This window comes from Mytilus californianus, unplaced genomic scaffold (assembly GCF_021869535.1).
Source record: "Mytilus californianus isolate M0D057914Y unplaced genomic scaffold, xbMytCali1.0.p SCAF_2, whole genome shotgun sequence".
Lineage (NCBI taxonomy): Eukaryota > Metazoa > Mollusca > Bivalvia > Mytilida > Mytilidae > Mytilus > Mytilus californianus.
Window position 1 is genome coordinate 17,251,699 of NW_026262668.1, and position 23,633 is coordinate 17,275,331.

The 23,633-nt window shown below is 31.8% G+C and overlaps 1 protein-coding gene across 3 annotated transcripts in view; it reads left to right on the top strand.

The window, feature by feature from the left end:
• Window positions 1-23,633, top strand: part of LOC127729368 (potassium channel subfamily T member 2-like) — a 117,721-nt gene that overhangs the window by 16,475 nt on the left and 77,613 nt on the right. For 2 of the 3 annotated variants that reach the window (XM_052237146.1, XM_052237147.1), the window contains exons 1-3: window positions 1,092-1,392; window positions 4,217-4,296; window positions 8,268-8,358. In XM_052237146.1, coding sequence (XP_052093106.1) covers window positions 1,250-1,392; window positions 4,217-4,296; window positions 8,268-8,358 — 314 coding nt within the window. In that variant the 5' untranslated portion in view covers window positions 1,092-1,249. Of the gene's footprint in view, window positions 1-1,091; window positions 1,393-4,216; window positions 4,297-8,267; window positions 8,359-23,633 lie in introns of those variants that run through there. The other variant, XM_052237148.1, reaches the window with a different exon arrangement.

Below are 23,633 nucleotides of genomic sequence, written 5' to 3' on the forward strand. Positions count from 1 at the left end.
TTTATTGATTAATAAATTTTCAATAAGCAATATAGTTGTCTATCGGTTAATTGTTTTTCATATTCGGTCTGCACAATGTTTAAATGCATCTGTATTGTGTCTCTCTGGTCCTTTCCAGAACACAGATATACAAGTAATTATTATGCAAATCTAAACCAAGAATTCCAAAAGGTAACATTTTGATTGGATGAATTAAGGGTATCTGAATGTGACCCCTAACTGGGTTTCTCCAGATCTTCCATGTGACATATTAAATAACAGTATGTAACAGCAAGTGAAGGTCTGCTTTTGATCAGATTGAAGTATCAACTATAGATGTATAAACCCACTATGGGTTTATACATCTATGTATCAACCAATCAAATCACACAAAGTCTGCCATGGTTAGTGGTCTAGTATTTCACCAATATTTGTGACTTTATTTCTGAAGTGCAAGATCTTGTAACAATCAATGAAATTATTTATTAATATTTATTTGTTAATAATATCATCCCCTTCTACAAAAGTAAGGCCTATATGAAGTAGTTCACTTTGATACATTTTCTTACTCCCACTAATGTGTATCTGTAAGTAATTAATACAGACAGTACACTGCATCAGTTAATTGTTCCAGACTAATTCCCAATTAGTATTACTGCTACCATGAAATCCTGTCTGTATCTTTTACAGGATCATCAATAAGATAAAAGAGCAATATCTTTGTTATGTATTTTACCTGTTGAGGACAGTTATTGGTTGATGGCCTATTGATTTATACAGGCAGTGTTATATATTTGTAAGATAGGTTCGTTTTTCAAGTCAATAGCTGATAGCTCTGTTTCAATAGAAAATAATTTTTCACAACAGTCTTTATATAACACAGAGGTTAATCATGGATACCTGATATTTTTTAAGCAAGATGTCTATGCTATTGATTGTAATATTTAGATAACATATGTTACAGTGTTTATTGTGAAAATCATGAGTAAAACAGATTCTATTGAACAAGAAATTTTAAGGAAATAAAAATTTCAAATTGTTTTCAGAGTTTTAAATGATTTGGATATTAACAAATCAACAAATTGATCGGATGACAGTTACGAAAGTATAAATATTTAATTATGATGTTCAATTATTAACAGTCCTTGCTGTTTAAAACAATGTATTGTATTATTATTGATTTGCGAAGTGCAGTTTTCATGGTTTTGTATAAACTTTGCACCAAATTATGCAAGAATGGATAGGTTAAAAGTCAGGACAACATTACGTAATGTCAAATCCATGGATATACCATCACAAATATTCTAACGAACATTCCCAAAATATGAACAATCGGAGGAGGCGATCACCACATAGGAACAGCGGAGTTCTTAAACTATCTGCTACTTCTGATAATATTCCTCCACCACCAAAGTAAGTTTTTTTCATCGTAACATTGCCATTGTTTTATGATTTCACATTTCACCAGATCTGACTTTAAATACTCATTAAATAAGTCAACATCTGCAATTGTGAATACCATAGATTAATGTGTTTTTCGTGTTATTTTAATTTTTCTTTGAACAAAATTATGTCTGTGTGAACTAATATGGATGTTAATTGTAATTATAGTTGAAAATTGGAAGTCTTTTATGCAAAAACATCATTTTCTGTATAAAATTGTGATTAAATGAATGTTCCATGTGAATGTCATTCAAAGCAGGTTAACTGCAAAATTTGCATGAAATGTTTTGATTCCGAATCAATAAAGTCTGAGTTAGAGATTCAAAAATTTTCGAAAATGAATGATTAAAACTATGTCTTTTGCAGTGTATAATTTTTATCTATATAATACATGAACCCTGACAATTAATTTCAGAATTTTTGCTCAAGAAATAAAAAAGTTGTACATAAAAAATTAGGTCTGATGTTAAAAAATTATCAACAATACTAAGTAAAGTAAATAACTGTAAATAAGCAATGATCTAATGACAGCAACTGGTCAATTTACAATTCTATACATTATAGCTTATATATGAAAGGAGTTTGTCATGGTCAAATGTTTATCATTTGTATTTCAATGAATGATATTGTTAGTGACAACAGCATGTCTATTGTGATAATAAAATATACATCCCTCTTTATTAGTGATATACAAAATGACTATAGTTATTATAGTCATACAGTTACCTATAATTGCTTACATCCAATTCATTTAGATTCTGGTGGATAGTTGTCTCATTGGCAATCATACCAAATCTACTTATTTCTATATCATACCAAATCTTCTTATTTCTACATCATACTACATCTCCTTATTTCTACACATCTTACCACATCTTATTTACATCATACCACATCTCCTTATTTCTACATCAAACCACATATCCTTATTTCTACATCATACCACATTTAATTTCTATATCATACCACATCTCCTTATTTCTACATCATACCACATATCCTTATTTCTACATCAAACCACATCTCCTTATTTCTACATCATACCACATCTAATTTCTACATCATACCACATCTCCTTATTTCTACATCAAACCACATCTCCTTATTTCTACATCAAACCACATCTCCTTATTTCTATATCTTACCACATCTCCTAATTTCTATATCTTACCACATCTCCTTATTTCTATATCTTACCACATCTCCTTATTTCTATATCTTACCTTATTGCATTGAATGGACATCTTTTTAATTTAAGATAGTTGTCTCATTGGCAATCATACCACATCTTTTTATTTCTACATCATACCACATCTCCTAATTTCTACACCATACCACATCTCCTTATTTCTACATCAAACCACATCTCCTTATTTCTACATCATACCACATCTAATTTCTACATGATACCACATATCCTTATTTCTATAATAATCTTACCACATCTCCTTATTTCTATATCTTACCACATCTCCTAATTTCTACATCATACCACATCTCCTAATTTCTATATCATACCACATCTCCTAATTTCTATATCTTACCACATCTCCTTATTTCTACATCAAACCACATCTCCTTATTTCTATATCTTACCACATCTCCTTATTTCTATATCTTACCACATCTCCTAATTTCTACATGAAACCACATCTCCTAATTTCTATATCTTACCACATCTCCTTATTTCTATATCTTACCACATCTCCTTATTTCTATATCTTACCTTATTGCATTGAATGGACATCTTTTTAATTTAAGATAGTTGTCTCATTGGCAATCATACCACATCTTTTTATTTCTACATCATACCACATCTTCTTATTTCTTCATCATACCCCATATCCTTATTTCTATATTACATTGAATAGACATATTTTTAATTATTTATAAAATATTGTGGCAAAAATAACAATAAGAAATTTTGGAACTGTGAATTTCTGATTTATTTTGATACAATGTATAGAACTTTAAACAGGCTATACACATGGAGTTCTGTTTTCAAAGAAAGATATGTTTATATCCCTTCTATATAAGGAGGAAATGTTGAGTAATCTCAAAACTTATTTCAATTATATTATACATAGAAGATTTTGTGAGAATTACAGCTTGATATATGGCATAGACACTTGTCAATTGTTGAAGATTATATGTTGACCTAAGGTTGTTTTTTATTTGTTGCTGTCTCATATGTAATGATTATTTTCTTTTGATATTTTAAATGGAATTTTATTTTGTCTATAGTATTGACCTCAGGAATCTGTATAAGACACATATATTATACACATTCAAAATTATTTGTATGTACATTGTAACATATTTGTATTGTAGCATTAATGGAATTTTTAGATAGCATTTTACATTGAAGCTTTATATAGTGTTTAATTTTGTCTAGAATATTTAATGAGGGGACAAGAATTTAAACTAACTAGACGCACAGAGAATCCCCCTCCCAAAAAAGCCAAACCAAAACAAAACAAAAACTATAAACAAGAGAAAACAAACAAGCAAATCAGATATAACTCAAAGCTTTCTTTTGCATCGTAAAAAACAGAACTTTGCAACCCCTCCCTTAAAACCTAAACAGTTCAAAAATGATTTTAAGCAAAAAAGCATTAATTAAAATTGCACCACTTTTTTTAAAGAGTTTGTTCTTGATCTAAACCCTCTTGCGAACATTATTTACTGTTTAGTTTTACATTTGTGTATTGTCAAGACCTTTGTGTCATGCTTTTTTCAGTAACTGTATGCAAAGAAGGTGCACCTGACTAACAATGTTTATGGTATTTTTCAGGGTGAGAGTAGAATTTTTCACCAATGAGAAGTCATTAAAGGAGAAGTTACAGCTATATTTCATCAAAAACCAAAGATCAAGTAAGATATCATCCTGTTAATTGTTAGTTGTGTTTTGTACAATGGGATTGGTTGGTTCTTATAAGTAAACCAGTTATCTCCCTTGACCATTTTATCCATGAAACAATTCTCAATTTCTTCTTCCATCGTTTAATCAAAATGGGAGCTATTTCACAAAGAAAATAGTGATTTTGGTGAAATTTGACAAAATCTTCTGAATTTCAACCAAATTAAGGCCAAGGTAAGAGTGAAGGGTTTGACAAACAAATTAATCAAATCAGCTATGATACTTGTTTTAACAAACATAATGTCACAAGATATTTTGTGTTGATGCATGCATTATTTGTTTCTGATCCTGAAAACCTGTGGAAATTAGCCTGTTTTCATAGAATTTGTTGGAAAATTGAAATTGATGATACATGTAATTGTAATGTCATAAAAAGAACAGTGATAAGTAAATTATCACAAATAGACATATTTTCAACTCTGCATTGTTTTTTAAAAAGTATGATTCAGTTTGATAATACCATGTAGGTATTCAATACTAATTTGAAATTTTAGCTTCAAATGAGGGCCAAACAAACAGTATAGGGGCCTTTTCAAACCTTCTCCTGTGATAGTAAATTAAATGAAACAAATGCCAAGTGACAAGTGACAAGTGACAAGTCAGAGCACTACAGAGAAATCTACCAGTTTCTTTTGAGTAATTGACACCATATAGAACTTAAGTTTAATTCCCAGGCTGCAAACATTGGTAATTGCATGATAAATACAGTCTTGCTGCTCTGCTGATAAGCTGCAGTTATTGGAATATCTAAATTGACTTTAGACACTAAGGTCCCAAGTTCACAAACTAAAAACAAGATATAAGATCAAATATAGCTAAGAGAACATTGATTTGTTAACTCTGTACAAGGCTAATCAGAATTTGGTCATCCTTATACTAACTTGTAGACAAGTAATGAATACACTTGGTCTCTTTACCATCCAATAATATGTTAGCAACCTATGATAGATGGTAATTCTATTGTATTTAGTTTTCATAGCAAAAATAAGTTGCAATTATGTTGTTTGCAAGGTTTGAATTTCCAAAATCTAATTTTTGTTGATAAATGATAAAACTTCTAGTAAATTTACGTAAAGATTTTATAAGATGATATATTTTCAGGTCTGTTTCTATGATCTTTCTGTTAATTGCTGGGTTGCTGTCTCATTAAAGTATACCCCACATCTCCCTTTATTCATATTTTACATTCCTTTTCATTTGATCTTGTTAAGCTTATTGTATTGAATGTCTTGATTATTATTATACAAAGAACAGAAGAGAAATAAATAGGTATCTGCAGTGGGAATAAAAAACAAATGGCATCTAACGATCTTTCAATGACCTGTCCTTGGTCTTTGGTGTATAGTTGTCTCATTGGCAATCATACCACATCTGCTTATTTTTCTACTGTAGCTGTTTACATCCTTGTTCATTGGTCTTTGAATGGTAGTAGTCTTATTGGTAATTATACTATGTCTCCTTATTGTTGTTTGAAGTCTTCAACAAGACAAGTATCTTAAAATACACCAACTATTTTTAGCATTCAGAATCTAGAAATATGTTATTATACATTTATAAGTGTCAGTGAAAAGGTTTGCCATAAATCACTTTTTTTCATTTGAATTGTTTTTTTATCTTTAATCATGGCCTTTTATAGCTGACTGTAATTACTGTATGGGTTTTGTTCATTGTTGACGGCTGACCGTATACTGTGGCTTATAGTAATGCTTAAATCCATGTCATCTAAACACTGGTGGATAATTTCCCATTGGCATTCATTCCACATCTATTTTTTACTAATAGATTAATATTTTTTTCATTGAACAACCACATAATCTCAGAATGGTTAAAAATGTACTCTTCTCAGATAGATATTTTAAAAATTGCTTTTGAGATAAATCTTTACTATTAGAGCAGTGATTTCAAGTCAGGTAAAAATGATTGTTTTCATTATCAGAGACCAAAATTATACCAATGCAAATATAAGGTAAAAGTCAGAGTGAGCTTTTTCCGCCATTTTAAAAAAAATTAAATACCTCAAAAAGGAGCTCCATAACCTATCAATATTTTGAGCTTACTTTGTTCCTTAAATATTGCTCTTCTGACTTATAGTATCAATTTTTAAATCTAGATTTTTTTTGAATTTCACCTAAGTACATCCTTAAACAAATGTTTTTATTATCAGAAAAACTTTAGTAATTGATCACTGATGGCATAATCAGTTTGATTAAAAGGTTATAAAAAGTCATTTTTTCATTCCTGTTATTGATTTTTTAACCAAAATGATTTTTACTGATAATAGGAATTAAACATGGAGTTTATTGAAAATTATGTCAATAAGCACATACATCTCTTGTAGGGTGTGCTTTTTTCGCTTCCATAAATTCATCAGAAAAAAAAGAATTTTAGCCTTTTTATGAATATTGTAAATTCAAGTATTATTGGACTGTTTTTATTAATGTAAAAAATGTGACAGTATCAGGTTCTCATTAATAATAACTCTCATTCGTAATTTCTGTAGTGATTTTCCTTCATTAAATGTTTGTAATCACATTAATTAGATTTCATGTTTTTCCCAGTAGTCAAGGATTCACAGTTATAAATGCACGCATTAATTTCTGAAATAACAGTACTTTTAACTGATTTCAGAATTTTGCAGTTCATATACTACTGTATATTGGAATAAGTCACTCCCAGCATGAGCTCAATACTATAACATTACTAGGAAATTGGAAAATTTGTTGTCATCTATGTTGATTGAATGTATTCAGTCACAGCTTTAGTCCTGCATACTGGTCAATTTTCTAAGATTATTATTGATTTTCTTTAATTGATATCATAATATTATAACAATATAACACAGATACTGGTCCACATAAAAGGATTCTATGTATTTAATGTAAGACCAGGAGAAATTACCTGGTAGCCAAATGCTCCAGGGTTTAAATGTTGATTTATAGGTTCAAAGTTCAAAGTTGTATTTAACACACAATACAAGATGAAAATAACATTGAAAGTACTTTTATCTGTGATTCCAATTATCGTCTAAAAGAGTCTTAATTATTACTGTGACAGATTAGAATTTCCTCAACTTATATTTCATCGTTAACTGACAACTAACTGCTCACTGTTGAAGGCCGTACAGTGACCTATAGTTGTAAGCTTCTACGTCATTTCGTCTCTGGGGGAGAGTTTTCTCATTGGCCATCACACCAAATTTGGCTGGGTTTAGAGGGTTTTTGTCAACATATAAGGATAGTTTGGAAGTAAATCCGTTTTGTTCTCAAATTACATACGATCTTCAACAGTGTAAAACATTGCACAAGTTTGTGATTGGGTAAATTTCTTTACTCCAGTCATGTGTTTCATATCATGTGTGCCATGATTCTTGTGCTTTGGATATGGGGGTTTATGGTTCAAATTTCCTTACACAAAGTCATTGTATAATAAGTCTCATTATGAAAATAAGGAGATGTGATATAATTGACAACTATTGACCAGTCTGAGAGTCAAAATGATATGAATGTAAGCACTCTAGGTTACTCTACGGCATTCATCAATGAACAAAACCAATACAGTTATTGTTTATCTTAGTAATCATTAATCTGCCTCTACTAAAGTTTTTCTACATATGATATATATGTAGTTGATAATAAGATAATTAGAACTGGTGATAATTGGTTTTTAGTTTTTACTTAATGCAATATGCAAAGAATTAATATTTTGTCCTTCTATTTAAATAATGATTATTTTGTACTGTTATCAGTATTATTAAGGTAATAAGGATAGGAAAGTCGATATCATAATTCTATATTTGTAGGCCTGCAGATCATATTTATTTATCATATTTCTATATTTGTAGGCCTGTTGATCTTATTTACTTATTATAATTCTGTATTTGTGGTCCTGCGGATCATATTATATTATTTTTATTATATATTTGTAGGCCTGCGGATCAGAATTTTTAATCTGCTTATCAAGCTTCTGTCATGTGTACTTTACTTAGTCAGAGTTGGCTTTGATACAGTGGAAATTTGGTAAGTTGAAATATTGCTATGGTAAAACATTTTTGGAAGATATGCCACTTTGCCTTATCAGTCTTGCTTTCAACATATAATTTTTTGTCGAGCCTGCGACTTTTGTCGCAGAAAGCTCGACATAGGGATAGTGATCCGGCGGCGGCGTTAGCTAACTTCTTAAAAGCTTTATATTTTAGAAGGTGGAAGGTCTGGATGCTTCATACTTTGTATATGGATGCCTCATGTTACGAAGTTTCCGTCAGTCACATGTCCAATGTTTTTGACCTCATTTTCATGGTTCAGTGACTACTTGAAAAAAAAGTTAAGATTTTTTGTAATGTTAGATTCTCTCTTATTATAAGTAATAGGATAACTATATTTGGTATGTGCGTACCTTGCAAGGTCCTCATGCCCGTCAGACAGTTTTCACTTAACCACGACCTCATTTCATGGATCAGTGAACAAGGTTAAGTTTTGGTGGTCAAGTCCATATCTCAGATACTATAAGCAATAGGTCTAGTATATTCAGTGTATGGAAGGACTGTAAGGTGTACATGTCCAACTGGCAGGTGTCATCTGACCTTGACCTCATTTTCATGGTTCAGTGGTTATAGTTAAGTTTTTGTGTTTTGGTCTGTTTTTCTTATACTGTATGCCCGTCAGACAGTTTTCACTTGACCTCGACCTCATTTCATGGATCAGTGAACAAGGTTAAGTTTTGGTGGTCAAGTCCATATCTCAGATACTATAAGCAATAGGTCTAGTATATTTGGTGTATGGAAGGACTGTAAAGTGTACATGTCCAACTGGCAGGTGTCATCTGACCTTGACCTCATTTTCAAGGTTCAGTGGTTATAGTTAAGTTTTTGTGTTTTGGTCTGTTTTTCTTATACTGTATGCCATAGGTCTACTATATTTGGTGTATGGAATGATTGTAAGGTGTACATGTCTAGCGGGCAGGTGTCATCTGACCTTGACCTCATTTTCATGGTTCAGTGGTCAAAGTTAAGTTTTTGAGTTTTGGTCTTTTTTTCTAATACTATATGCAATAGTTCAACTATATTTGGTGTATGGAAATATTTTATGATCTATTTGGCAGTCACGCAGGTTTTATTTGACCTTGACCTCATTTTCAAGGTTCATTGCTCAGTGTTAAGTTTTTGTGTTTTGGTCTGTTTTTCTTAAACTATAAGCAATAGGTCAACTATATTTGTTGTATGGAAGAATTGTTAGCTGTACATGCCTGCCTAGCATGGTTCATCTGACCTTGACCTCATTTTCATGGTTCATTGGTCAATGTTTAGTTTACTTGGTTAATGTTAAGTTTATGTGACAGTTGTAATAAAGCTTTATATTTAGGACTATCAACATAATATCAATGATTAGTAAAGAAGGCGAGACATTTCAGCATGTGCACTCTTGTTAACATATTAGTAAAAGTATTCCTGAAGTACTATGCTTATGATAGACCTCTTATAGTTGGAAAACTTAACATACATGCCTTTCATTTTAAAGGAGAATAAGATGCTTTATCCTCTCAATCATGCTTCATTTGCTATTGAAGTTATAAATTTGTTCAAATATCAAGATAATGTCTTTTTATGAGAAGTTCGTTGAATAGACCATTGATTTTTGTGTGCAGTTTAATAAGCATACATGCATCCATTTAAAAGGTTTTAATTAAGCATTTAGAATATCTGTCATGCTTTATCGATGCTTGATTTGTTCATTGCTGAAATTGCTGATGAAGTATAACTTAGGATTGGTGATCTTTGATAAGATTTGAATGCTGTAGTATGAACTTGATAATATTGTAAGAACATTGTTTGATCTCCTCTCTAGTTATGTTCCATTGAGTTTGATCTTATTGTTAAGTGTTGAGTTTTCTAATCCAGGGAACTTGAGATGTATTTGATGAGTGATATCCACATCTATGTATACTGAGATAAGATATCATAGTTGTTGGTTGTTGTCCAGTTTTAAACTAGTCTATTCTCTTTAGGGATTCTGTATACAGAAATATTTTCTGATTTTGCTGCACACCTGAGTGGCCAAGTCAGAAAATCGCTCGGAACTCAGAATCCCACCATTAGGGATCAAAACTGGCTATCACACATATTTTTTGAAATATGACCTTACTTTCATGTACATGTAACAAGTTTTCTTTTTCAATTTACTCTGTTTACATCTAAATTTTATCTTTTCTGTTGTTGAAAATGATGTTTTGTTGGGTTTCTGTTTCACTGATGTGTATCCTGTATATCCTAGTTTTATACATAACTTGGGATGTAGTTTCTATGACGTCATCCTTAATTTAAAATCTTTAAATTTACACCATGTAAATTATTTTTCTTGAGGTGGAATTTTAGAATTCAAGAAATTAAAAGACCTTTATGTTTCATAGCATCTTCTTGATAACATTTAAATAATAGGCTTCTTTCATTACCACCTATTTTTTGTTTAATTCCTTAGAGCATATTGTTTGTGGTATAAAACCACTAATTCATAGCCCCATTGCTTTCTATGTTAAATTCTGCAACTTCCAGCATGAATGGCAATTTTGTCTTAAGTTCAAATAAAGTGGCATTTATTTTATGTCAAACCTGTACCTTATGCTGACTTGTGCTGAAAAAATCAACATACCTTTAATTGCATATTAGAGCGTACTGGTTCCCAGAAGTTTGATAGTACAAAAACAGGAACTTCTGATCTGAACAACAGGCCAAATAAGCCCTCCTATTAAATTTTCATTTACTTCTTTATTATTCAAATGAAACTTTCAACAAGGGTTCTACAGTAATTCCAAGTCCCCAAGCTTTCATTTGATACTAAAACTACCCAAATATTCCCACTATTGACAAAGATACAGCTATGCGTAGGAACTATTTTGTTTAAAATATGTACTACTTTCTTGTATGTTCTTTCCGACCGGGCCCGAATTAGTGGTTCTATACCTATGTGCTGGGAACATGGATTTAATGTGAACTTGACTATTGATTAACATAAGCACTATGGAAATTTTAAGCTAAAATTTACTAGCCCAAAATTTAGAACTCTGAGCTACTGGGCCCCTGTTCATCCTTTTCCCTGTAAATATATTCATTAGAACAATCTGGATTTAAAATCTCGACAAGTTGATAATGGCTTGATATCTTCTTTCCTTGGTGACATTATAAAAAAAGTCATGACATTTTAAATCGCCAAAAATTGGTTTACCATTTCATTTTCCATCGTTTTGATTGAAATCAATCTCGATAACTTGTTTTCTTTGCGTTTTCATACTGAATTTAATATATAGATTTATATGTCCAAAGGTTACAGATTACTTTTTATATTGGTCAAACCAGGAACCAGTATGAGTGAGGAGGAAATTATATACAAGTCTTTACTGTTCCCAGTCTAACTACTATTGTGGATGATTCTAATTGATAGGTCAGCAAGGAAATTATATATCATATATAGATATCATCCCACAGGGATACTTTATTGTGTTATTCTGATTCAGATTCATACATTAAACCTGTCTAATATTCATACTTAATATGTCTAGAGATACATTAAATTATTATCTTTGCGGTTGTTCACATAATGTTGCTTAACTAACAAAGAGTATGAACAGAATCTGGTATCAAATCACCATCAATATTTTATCAGTTTGTAACTATTATATATTTTTATCTATCAAAATATGGGGAATTTACAGTGTTCCACTAAATTGATTGTTATTCTTAGCTCTCATGTGGCTCATCTTTCACATGGCTTATTTCTCACAGGACTGAAATTTCACATGGCTAAGCTTTAACAGGACTTAGTTCTCACACGTCTTAGCTCTCATGTGGCTTCAGTGTGAGAAGTTAGACCATGTGACTTAAAATATAGCTTTCATATGAGCTTGAACATTATCTAATTTAGAGAGCAAGAAATAAGCATTGTATTGTATATTTTCAGTGGAAGCTAATTCCCAGGTATGACATGAGACAAATTTTCACATTGTAAATTTAAGACTGTGTCAGTATCCTATCATCTGTTTACTCTGATTATTCAAATGAAGTGTCAATAAAAGTCTAAATGGTTAGATGCATGTTTTACGTAACCTTTATCATCAGGTTTAATGTTTACAGCAACCTTGATCATCAGGTTTGATGTTTATTGCAACCTTTATCATCAGGTTTAATGTTTACGTAACCTTTATCATCAGGTTTAATGTTTACAGCAACCTTTATCATCAGGTTTAATGTTTACGTAACCTTTATCATCAGGTTTAATGTTTACAGCAACCTTTATCATCAGGTTTAATGTTTACAGCAACCTTTATCATCAGGTTTAATGTTTACAGCAACCTTGATCATCAGGTTTAATGCTTACAGCAACCTTTATCATCAGGTTTAATGCTTACAGCAACCTTTATCATCAGGTTTAATGTTTACAGCAACCTTTATCATCAGGTTTAATGTTTACAGCAACCTTTATCATCAGGTTAAATGTTTACAGCAACCTTTATCATCAGGTTTAATGTTTACTGCAACCTTTATCATCAGGTTTAATGTTTACAGCAACCTTTATCATCAGGTTTAATGTTTACAGCAACCTTGATCATCAGGTTTAATGCTTACAGCAACCTTTATCATCAGGTTTAATGCTTACAGCAACCTTTATCATCAGGTTTAATGTTTACAGCAACCTTTATCATCAGGTTTAATGTTTACAGCAACCTTTATCATCAGGTTAAATGTTTACAGCAACCTTTATCATCAGGTTTAATGTTTACAGCAACCTTTATCATCAGGTTTAATGTTTACAGCAACCTTTATCATCAGGTTTAATGTTTACATCAACCTTTATCATCAGGTTTAATGTTAACTGCAACCTTGATCATCAGGTTTAATGTTTATTGCAACCTTTATCATCAGGTTTAATGTTTACTGCAACCTTTATCATCAGGTTTAATGTTTACTGCAACCTTGATCATCAGGTTAAATGTTTACAGCAACCTTTATCATCAGGTTTAATGTTTACAGCAACCTTTATCATCAGGTTTAATGTTTACAGCAACCTTTATCATCAGGTTTAATGTTAACTGCAACCTTGATCATCAGGTTTAATGTTTATTGCAACCTTTATCATCAGGTTTAATGTTTACTGCAACCTTGATCATCAGGTTTAATGTTTACTGCAACCTTGATCATCAGGTTAAATGTTTACAGCAACCTTTTTCATCAGGTTTAATGTTTACGTAACCTTTATCATCAGGTTTAATGTTTACAGCAACCTTTATCATCAGGTTTAATGTTTACAGCAACCTTGATCATCAGGTTTAATGTTTACAGCAACCTTTATCATCAGGTTTAATGTTTACAGCAACCTTTATCATCAGGTTTAATGTTTACAGCAACCTTTATCATCAGGTTTAATGTTTACAGCAACCTTTATCATCAGGTTTAATGTTTACAGCAACCTTTATCATCAGGTTTAATGTTTACAGCAACCTTTATCATCAGGTTTAATGTTTACAGCAACCCTCATCATCAGGTTTAATGTTTACAGCAACCTTTATCATCAGGTTTAATGCTTACAGCAACCTTTATCATCAGGTTTAATGTTTACAGCAACCTTTATCATCAGGTTTAATGTTTACAGCAACCTTTATCATCAGGTTTAATGTTTACAGCAACCTTGATCATCAGGTTTAATGTTTAACATAACCTTGATCGTCAGGTTTAATGTTTACGTAACCTTGATCATCAGGTTTAATGTTTATTGCAACCTTTATCATCAGGTTTAATGTTAATTGCAACCTTTATCATCAGGTTTAATGTTTACTGCAACCTTTATCATCAGGTTTAATGTTTATGTAACCTTTATCATCAGGTTTAATGTTTACTGCAACCTTGATCATCAGGTTTAATGTTTACAGCAACCTTTTTCATCAGGTTTAATGTTTACATCAACCTTTATCATCAGGTTTAATGTTTACAGCAACCTTTATCATCAGGTTTAATGCTTACAGCAACCTTTATCATCAGGTTTAATGTTAACAGCAACCCTCATCATCAGGTTTAATGTTTACGTAACCTTTATCATCAGGTTTAATGTTTACAGCAACCTTTATCATCAGGTTTAATGTTTACAGCAACCTTTATCATCAGGTTTAATGTTTACAGCAATCTTGATCATCAGGTTTAATGTTTACAGCAACCTTTATCATCAGGTTTAATGTTTACAGCAACCTTTATCATCAGGTTTAATGTTTACAGCAACCCTCATCATCAGGTTTAATGTTTACAGCAACCTTTATCATCAGGTTTAATGCTTACAGCAACCTTTATCATCAGGTTTAATGCTTACAGCAACCTTTATCATCAGGTTTAATGTTTACAGCAACCTTTATCATCAGGTTTAATGTTTACAGCAACCCTCATCATCAGGTTTAATGTTTACAGCAACCTTTATCATCAGGTTTAATGCTTACAGCAACCTTTATCATCAGGTTTAATGTTTACTGCAACCTTTATCATCAGGTTTAATGTTTACAGCAACATTTATCATCAGGTTTAATGTTTACTGCAACCTTGATCATCAGGTTTAATGTTTACAGCAACCTTTATCATCAGGTTTAATGCTTACAGCAACCTTTATCATCAGGTTTAATGTTTACAGCAACCTTTATCATCAGGTTTAATGTTTACAGCAACCCTCATCATCAGGTTTAATGTTTACAGCAACCTTTATCATCAGGTTTAATGTTTACGTAACCTTGATCATCAGGTTTAATGTTTATTGCAACCTTTATCATCAGGTTTAATGTTTATTGCAACCTTTATCATCAGGTTTAATGTTTACTGCAACCTTTATCATCAGGTTTAATGTTTATGTAACCTTTATCATCAGGTTTAATGTTTACTGCAACCTTTTTCATCAGGTTTAATGTTTACATCAACCTTGATCATCAGGTTTAATGTTTACAGCAACCTTTATCATCAGGTTTAATGTTTACAGCAACCTTTATCATCAGGTTTAATGTTTACAGCAACCCTCATCATCAGGTTTAATGTTTACAGCAACCTTTATCATCAGGTTTAATGCTTACAGCAACCTTTATCATCAGGTTTAATGTTTACTGCAACCTTTATCATCAGGTTTAATGTTTACAGCAACCTTGATCATCAGGTTTAATGTTTACGTAACCTTGATTGTCAGGTTTAATGTTTACTGCAACCTTTATCATCAGGTTTAATGTTTACTGCAACCTTTATCATCAGGTTTAATGTTTACATCAACCTTGATCATCAGGTTTAATGTTTACAGCAACCTTTATCATCAGGTTTAATGTTTACAGCAACCCTCATCATCAGGTTTAATGTTTACAGCAACCTTTATCATCAGGTTTAATGCTTACAGCAACCTTTATCATCAGGTTTAATGCTTACAGCAACCTTTATCATCAGGTTTAATGTTTACAGCAACCTTTATCATCAGGTTTAATGTTTACAGCAACCCTCATCATCAGGTTTAATGTTTACAGCAACCTTTATCATCAGGTTTAATGCTTACAGCAACCTTTATCATCAGGTTTAATGTTTACTGCAACCTTTATCATCAGGTTTAATGTTTACAGCAACCTTGATCATCAGGTTTAATGTTTACAGCAACCTTTATCATCAGGTTTAATGTTTACAGCAACCCTCATCATCAGGTTTAATGTTTACAGCAACCTTTATCATCAGGTTTAATGCTTACAGCAACCTTTATCATCAGGTTTAATGCTTACAGCAACCTTTATCATCAGGTTTAATGTTTACAGCAACCTTTATCATCAGGTTTAATGTTTACAGCAACCCTCATCATCAGGTTTAATGTTTACAGCAACCTTTATCATCAGGTTTAATGCTTACAGCAACCTTTATCATCAGGTTTAATGTTTACTGCAACCTTTATCATCAGGTTTAATGTTTACAGCAACATTTATCATCAGGTTTAATGTTTACTGCAACCTTGATCATCAGGTTTAATGTTTACAGCAACCTTTATCATCAGGTTTAATGCTTACAGCAACCTTTATCATCAGGTTTAATGTTTACAGCAACCTTTATCATCAGGTTTAATGTTTACAGCAACCCTCATCATCAGGTTTAATGTTTACAGCAACCTTTATCATCAGGTTTAATGTTTACGTAACCTTGATCATCAGGTTTAATGTTTATTGCAACCTTTATCATCAGGTTTAATGTTTATTGCAACCTTTATCATCAGGTTTAATGTTTACTGCAACCTTTATCATCAGGTTTAATGTTTATGTAACCTTTATCATCAGGTTTAATGTTTACTGCAACCTTTATCATCAGGTTTAATGTTTACATCAACCTTGATCATCAGGTTTAATGTTTACAGCAACCTTTATCATCAGGTTTAATGTTTACATCAACCTTGATCATCAGGTTTAATGTTTACAGCAACCTTTTTCATCAGGTTTAATGTTTACATCAACCTTTATCATCAGGTTTAATGTTTACAGCAACCTTTATCATCAGGTTTAATGTTTACACAACCTTGATCATCAGGTTTAATGCTTACAGCAACCTTTATCATCAGGTTTAATGTTAACAGCAACCTTTATCATCAGGTTTAATGTTTACGTAACCTTTATCATCAGGTTTAATGTTTACAGCAACCTTTATCATCAGGTTTAATGTTTACAGCAATCTTGATCATCAGGTTTAATGTTTACAGCAACCTTTATCATCAGGTTTAATGTTTACAGCAACCTTTATCATCAGGTTTAATGTTTACAGCAACCTTTATCATCAGGTTTAATGTTTACAGCAACCCTCATCATCAGGTTTAATGTTTACAGCAACCTTTATCATCAGGTTTAATGCTTACAGCAACCTTTATCATCAGGTTTAATGCTTACAGCAACCTTTATTATCAGGTTTAATGTTTACAGCAACCTTTATCATCAGGTTTAATGTTTACAGCAACCCTCATCATCAGGTTTAATGTTTACAGCAACCTTTATCATCAGGTTTAATGCTTACAGCAACCTTTATCATCAGGTTTAATGTTTACTGCAACCTTTATCATCAGGTTTAATGTTTACAGCAACCTTGATCATCAGGTTTAATGTTTACGTAACCTTGATTGTCAGGTTTAATGTTTACTGCAACCTTTATCATCAGGTTTAATGTTTACTGCAACCTTTATCATCAGGTTTAATGTTTACATCAACCTTTATCATCAGGTTTAATGTTTACAGCAACCCTCATCATCAGGTTTAATGTTTACAGCAACCTTTATCATCAGGTTTAATGCTTACAGCAACCTTTATCATCAGGTTTAATGTTTACTGCAACCTTTATCATCAGGTTTAATGTTTACAGCAACCTTTATCATCAGGTTTAATGTTTACAGCAACCTTTTTCATCAGGTTTAATGTTTACATCAACCTTTATCATCAGGTTTAATGTTTACAGCAACCTTTATCATCAGGTTTAATGTTTACACAACCTTGATCATCAGGTTTAATGCTTACAGCAACCTTTATCATCAGGTTTAATGTTAACAGCAACCTTTATCATCAGGTTTAATGTTTACGTAACCTTTATCATCAGGTTTAATGTTTACAGCAACCTTTATCATCAGGTTTAATGTTTACAGCAACCTTTATCATCAGGTTTAATGTTTACAGCAATCTTGATCATCAGGTTTAATGTTTACAGCAACCTTTATCATCAGGTTTAATGTTTACAGCAACCTTTATCATCAGGTTTAATGTTTACAGCAACCCTCATCATCAGGTTTAATGTTTACAGCAACCTTTATCATCAGGTTTAATGCTTACAGCAACCTTTATCATCAGGTTTAATGCTTACAGCAACCTTTATTATCAGGTTTAATGTTTACAGCAACCTTTATCATCAGGTTTAATGTTTACAGCAACCCTCATCATCAGGTTTAATGTTTACAGCAACCTTTATCATCAGGTTTAATGCTTACAGCAACCTTTATCATCAGGTTTAATGTTTACTGCAACCTTTATCATCAGGTTTAATGTTTACAGCAACCTTGATCATCAGGTTTAATGTTTACGTAACCTTGATTGTCAGGTTTAATGTTTACTGCAACCTTTATCATCAGGTTTAATGTTTACTGCAACCTTTATCATCAGGTTTAATGTTTACATCAACCTTTATCATCAGGTTTAATGTTTACAGCAACCCTCATCATCAGGTTTAATGTTTACAGCAACCTTTATCATCAGGTTTAATGCTTACAGCAACCTTTATCATCAGGTTTAATGTTAACAGCAACCCTCATCATCAGGTTTAATGTTTACGTAACCTTTATCATCAGGTTTAATGTTTACAGCAACCTTTATCATCAGGTTTAATGTTTACAGCAACCTTTATCATCAGGTTTAATGTTTACAGCAATCTTGATCATCAGGTTTAATGTTTACAGCAACCTTTATCATCAGGTTTAATGTTTACAGCAACCTTTATCATCAGGTTTAATGTTTACAGCAACCCTCATCATCAGGTTTAATGTTTACAGCAACCTTTATCATCAGGTTTAATGCTTACAGCAACCTTTATCATCAGGTTTAATGCTTACAGCAACCTTTATCATCAGGTTTAATGTTTACAGCAACCTTTATCATCAGGTTTAATGTTTACAGCAACCCTCATCATCAGGTTTAATGTTTACAGCAACCTTTATCATCAGGTTTAATGCTTACAGCAACCTTTATCATCAGGTTTAATGTTTACTGCAACCTTTATCATCAGGTTTAATGTTTACAGCAACATTTATCATCAGGTTTAATGTTTACTGCAACCTTGATCATCAGGTTTAATGTTTACAGCAACCTTTATCATCAGGTTTAATGCTTACAGCAACCTTTATCATCAGGTTTAATGTTTACAGCAACCTTTATCATCAGGTTTAATGTTTACAGCAACCCTCATCATCAGGTTTAATGTTTACAGCAACCTTTATCATCAGGTTTAATGTTTACGTAACCTTGATCATCAGGTTTAATGTTTATTGCAACCTTTATCATCAGGTTTAATGTTTATTGCAACCTTTATCATCAGGTTTAATGTTTACTGCAACCTTTATCATCAGGTTTAATGTTTATGTAACCTTTATCATCAGGTTTAATGTTTACTGCAACCTTTTTCATCAGGTTTAATGTTTACATCAACCTTGATCATCAGGTTTAATGTTTACAGCAACCTTTATCATCAGGTTTAATGTTTACAGCAACCTTTATCATCAGGTTTAATGTTTACAGCAACCCTCATCATCAGGTTTAATGTTTACAGCAACCTTTATCATCAGGTTTAATGCTTACAGCAACCTTTATCATCAGGTTTAATGTTTACTGCAACCTTTATCATCAGGTTTAATGTTTACAGCAACCTTGATCATCAGGTTTAATGTTTACGTAACCTTGATTGTCAGGTTTAATGTTTACTGCAACCTTTATCATCAGGTTTAATGTTTACTGCAACCTTTATCATCAGGTTTAATGTTTACATCAACCTTGATCATCAGGTTTAATGTTTACAGCAACCTTTATCATCAGGTTTAATGTTTACAGCAACCCTCATCATCAGGTTTAATGTTTACAGCAACCTTTATCATCAGGTTTAATGCTTACAGCAACCTTTATCATCAGGTTTAATGCTTACAGCAACCTTTATCATCAGGTTTAATGTTTACAGCAACCTTTATCATCAGGTTTAATGTTTACAGCAACCCTCATCATCAGGTTTAATGTTTACAGCAACCTTTATCATCAGGTTTAATGCTTACAGCAACCTTTATCATCAGGTTTAATGTTTACTGCAACCTTTATCATCAGGTTTAATGTTTACAGCAACCTTGATCATCAGGTTTAATGTTTACAGCAACCTTTATCATCAGGTTTAATGTTTACAGCAACCCTCATCATCAGGTTTAATGTTTACAGCAACCTTTATCATCAGGTTTAATGCTTACAGCAACCTTTATCATCAGGTTTAATGCTTACAGCAACCTTTATCATCAGGTTTAATGTTTACAGCAACCTTTATCATCAGGTTTAATGTTTACAGCAACCCTCATCATCAGGTTTAATGTTTACAGCAACCTTTATCATCAGGTTTAATGCTTACAGCAACCTTTATCATCAGGTTTAATGTTTACTGCAACCTTTATCATCAGGTTTAATGTTTACAGCAACATTTATCATCAGGTTTAATGTTTACTGCAACCTTGATCATCAGGTTTAATGTTTACAGCAACCTTTATCATCAGGTTTAATGCTTACAGCAACCTTTATCATCAGGTTTAATGTTTACAGCAACCTTTATCATCAGGTTTAATGTTTACAGCAACCCTCATCATCAGGTTTAATGTTTACAGCAACCTTTATCATCAGGTTTAATGTTTACGTAACCTTGATCATCAGGTTTAATGTTTATTGCAACCTTTATCATCAGGTTTAATGTTTATTGCAACCTTTATCATCAGGTTTAATGTTTACTGCAACCTTTATCATCAGGTTTAATGTTTATGTAACCTTTATCATCAGGTTTAATGTTTACTGCAACCTTTATCATCAGGTTTAATGTTTACATCAACCTTGATCATCAGGTTTAATGTTTACAGCAACCTTTATCATCAGGTTTAATGTTTACATCAACCTTGATCATCAGGTTTAATGTTTACAGCAACCTTTTTCATCAGGTTTAATGTTTACATCAACCTTTATCATCAGGTTTAATGTTTACAGCAACCTTTATCATCAGGTTTAATGTTTACACAACCTTGATCATCAGGTTTAATGCTTACAGCAACCTTTATCATCAGGTTTAATGTTAACAGCAACCTTTATCATCAGGTTTAATGTTTACGTAACCTTTATCATCAGGTTTAATGTTTACAGCAACCTTTATCATCAGGTTTAATGTTTACAGCAACCTTTATCATCAGGTTTAATGTTTACAGCAATCTTGATCATCAGGTTTAATGTTTACAGCAACCTTTATCATCAGGTTTAATGTTTACAGCAACCTTTATCATCAGGTTTAATGTTTACAGCAACCCTCATCATCAGGTTTAATGTTTACAGCAACCTTTATCATCAGGTTTAATGCTTACAGCAACCTTTATCATCAGGTTTAATGCTTACAGCAACCTTTATTATCAGGTTTAATGTTTACAGCAACCTTTATCATCAGGTTTAATGTTTACAGCAACCCTCATCATCAGGTTTAATGTTTACAGCAACCTTTATCATCAGGTTTAATGCTTACAGCAACCTTTATCATCAGGTTTAATGTTTACTGCAACCTTTATCATCAGGTTTAATGTTTACAGCAACCTTGATCATCAGGTTTAATGTTTACGTAACCTTGATTGTCAGGTTTAATGTTTACTGCAACCTTTATCATCAGGTTTAATGTTTACTGCAACCTTTATCATCAGGTTTAATGTTTACATCAACCTTGATCATCAGGTTTAATGTTTACAGCAACCTTGATCATCAGGTTTAATGTTTACGTAACCTTGATTGTCAGGTTTAATGTTTACAGCAACCCTCATCATCAGGTTTAATGTTTACAGCAACCTTGATCATCAGGTTTAATGTTTACGTAACCTTGATTGTCAGGTTTAATGTTTACTGCAACCTTTATCATCAGGTTTAATGTTTACTGCAATTTTTATCATCAGGTTTAATTTTACATCAACCTTGATCATCAGGTTTAATGTTTACAGCAACCTTTATCATCAGGTTTAATGTTTACAGCAACCTTGATCATCAGGTTTAATATTTACGTAACCTTGATCATCAGGTTTAATGTTTACAGCAACCTTTATCATCAAGTTTAATGTTTAAGTAACCTTTATCATCAGGTTTAATGTTTACTGTAACCTTTATCATCAGGTTTAATGTTTACTGCAACCTTTATCATCAGGTTTAATGTTTACAGCAACCCTCATCATCAGGTTTAATGTTTACAGCAACCTTTATCATCAGGTTTAATGTTTACGTAACCTTTATCATCAGGTTTAATGTTTACTGCAACCTTGATCATCAGGTTTAATGTTTACGTTACCTTGATCATCAGGTTTAATGTTTACAGTAACCTTGATCATCAGGTTTAATGTTTACTGTATCATCAGGTTTAATGTTTACTGTACCATACAAAATCAGTTGAATTTATCCCCAAATTTGATTCCATTCTGAAGTGTATAAAAGCGTAAAAAAAGTCTGATGTTAAAGTTTGACACTGGAAGAGGGCCTATGATGTCAAACTGTTAAAGCAATACCCTATTATCATGAAACTTCATGTGTAAATAAGTAATAGAGAGAAAACTATTTATTAGTGTTTAAAGTTATCCGCTAACAGTTAATTATTGGTTATCAAATAGCTGGCTTATTATACGTTACCAGATAATTTTATCCTTTCAATCTATATCCAGTTGTGATCTTTAAAGTCATCATTGAAGTAAGAAATAGCCATTAAATATTGAATATGGTATCACATTGCAGGAAAGGCAAACCAATTAACACATTTTTCATATCACATATATAAAAATAAGGAGATGTGGTATGATTGCCAATGAGACAACTACCCACCAATATTCAAATGAAGTGCATGTAATATATTCATTTCACACTCTTTTCAGAGTGAGATGAGATATACATTTTCATGCTTGAGATTGTTAATAGGCCACAGCCATGAGAGTAATATTTTGTTTTTATTAGGTGCAAATTCATTGGTAATACATAATTCTTGAAAACAAGTACAAACTAAAAAAGTACAGTTACAGCACATTTTGTAAAACAAATTATATTCTTAATTCAAATTTTGAAAAAGAGAAGAAATATTTTTAAGTCAACTAAAACAGCTCTCAAGTTAAAATTGTATTTACCATGTTAGAATCTAGACACATTGTCTTTCAAACCTAATCATTGGATAGGAAATTAAAATATTGTCGTGAGATAAACAATAGAAGGGTTCAATCTTATTTTACTTTGATAGCAAGATCAGATAAGCCCTCGTAATAATTAGATTTCTCTCTTGTTGCTATGACATTTCTTTAAGTCTTCAGTAAAATTGAGTTTTTGATTATTTTCTGAAATCCTCACCACCACGGACACGACAAGGACAATTAGCATGTAACAAGGTATACATTTAAATTGTTATATGAGGCAAATACTGATTGAACCTCCACATCCTATTATCTTATCAAATATGGTGAATTTAGAATCCTAGTTATCTTAAAGCATCTTTGACCCT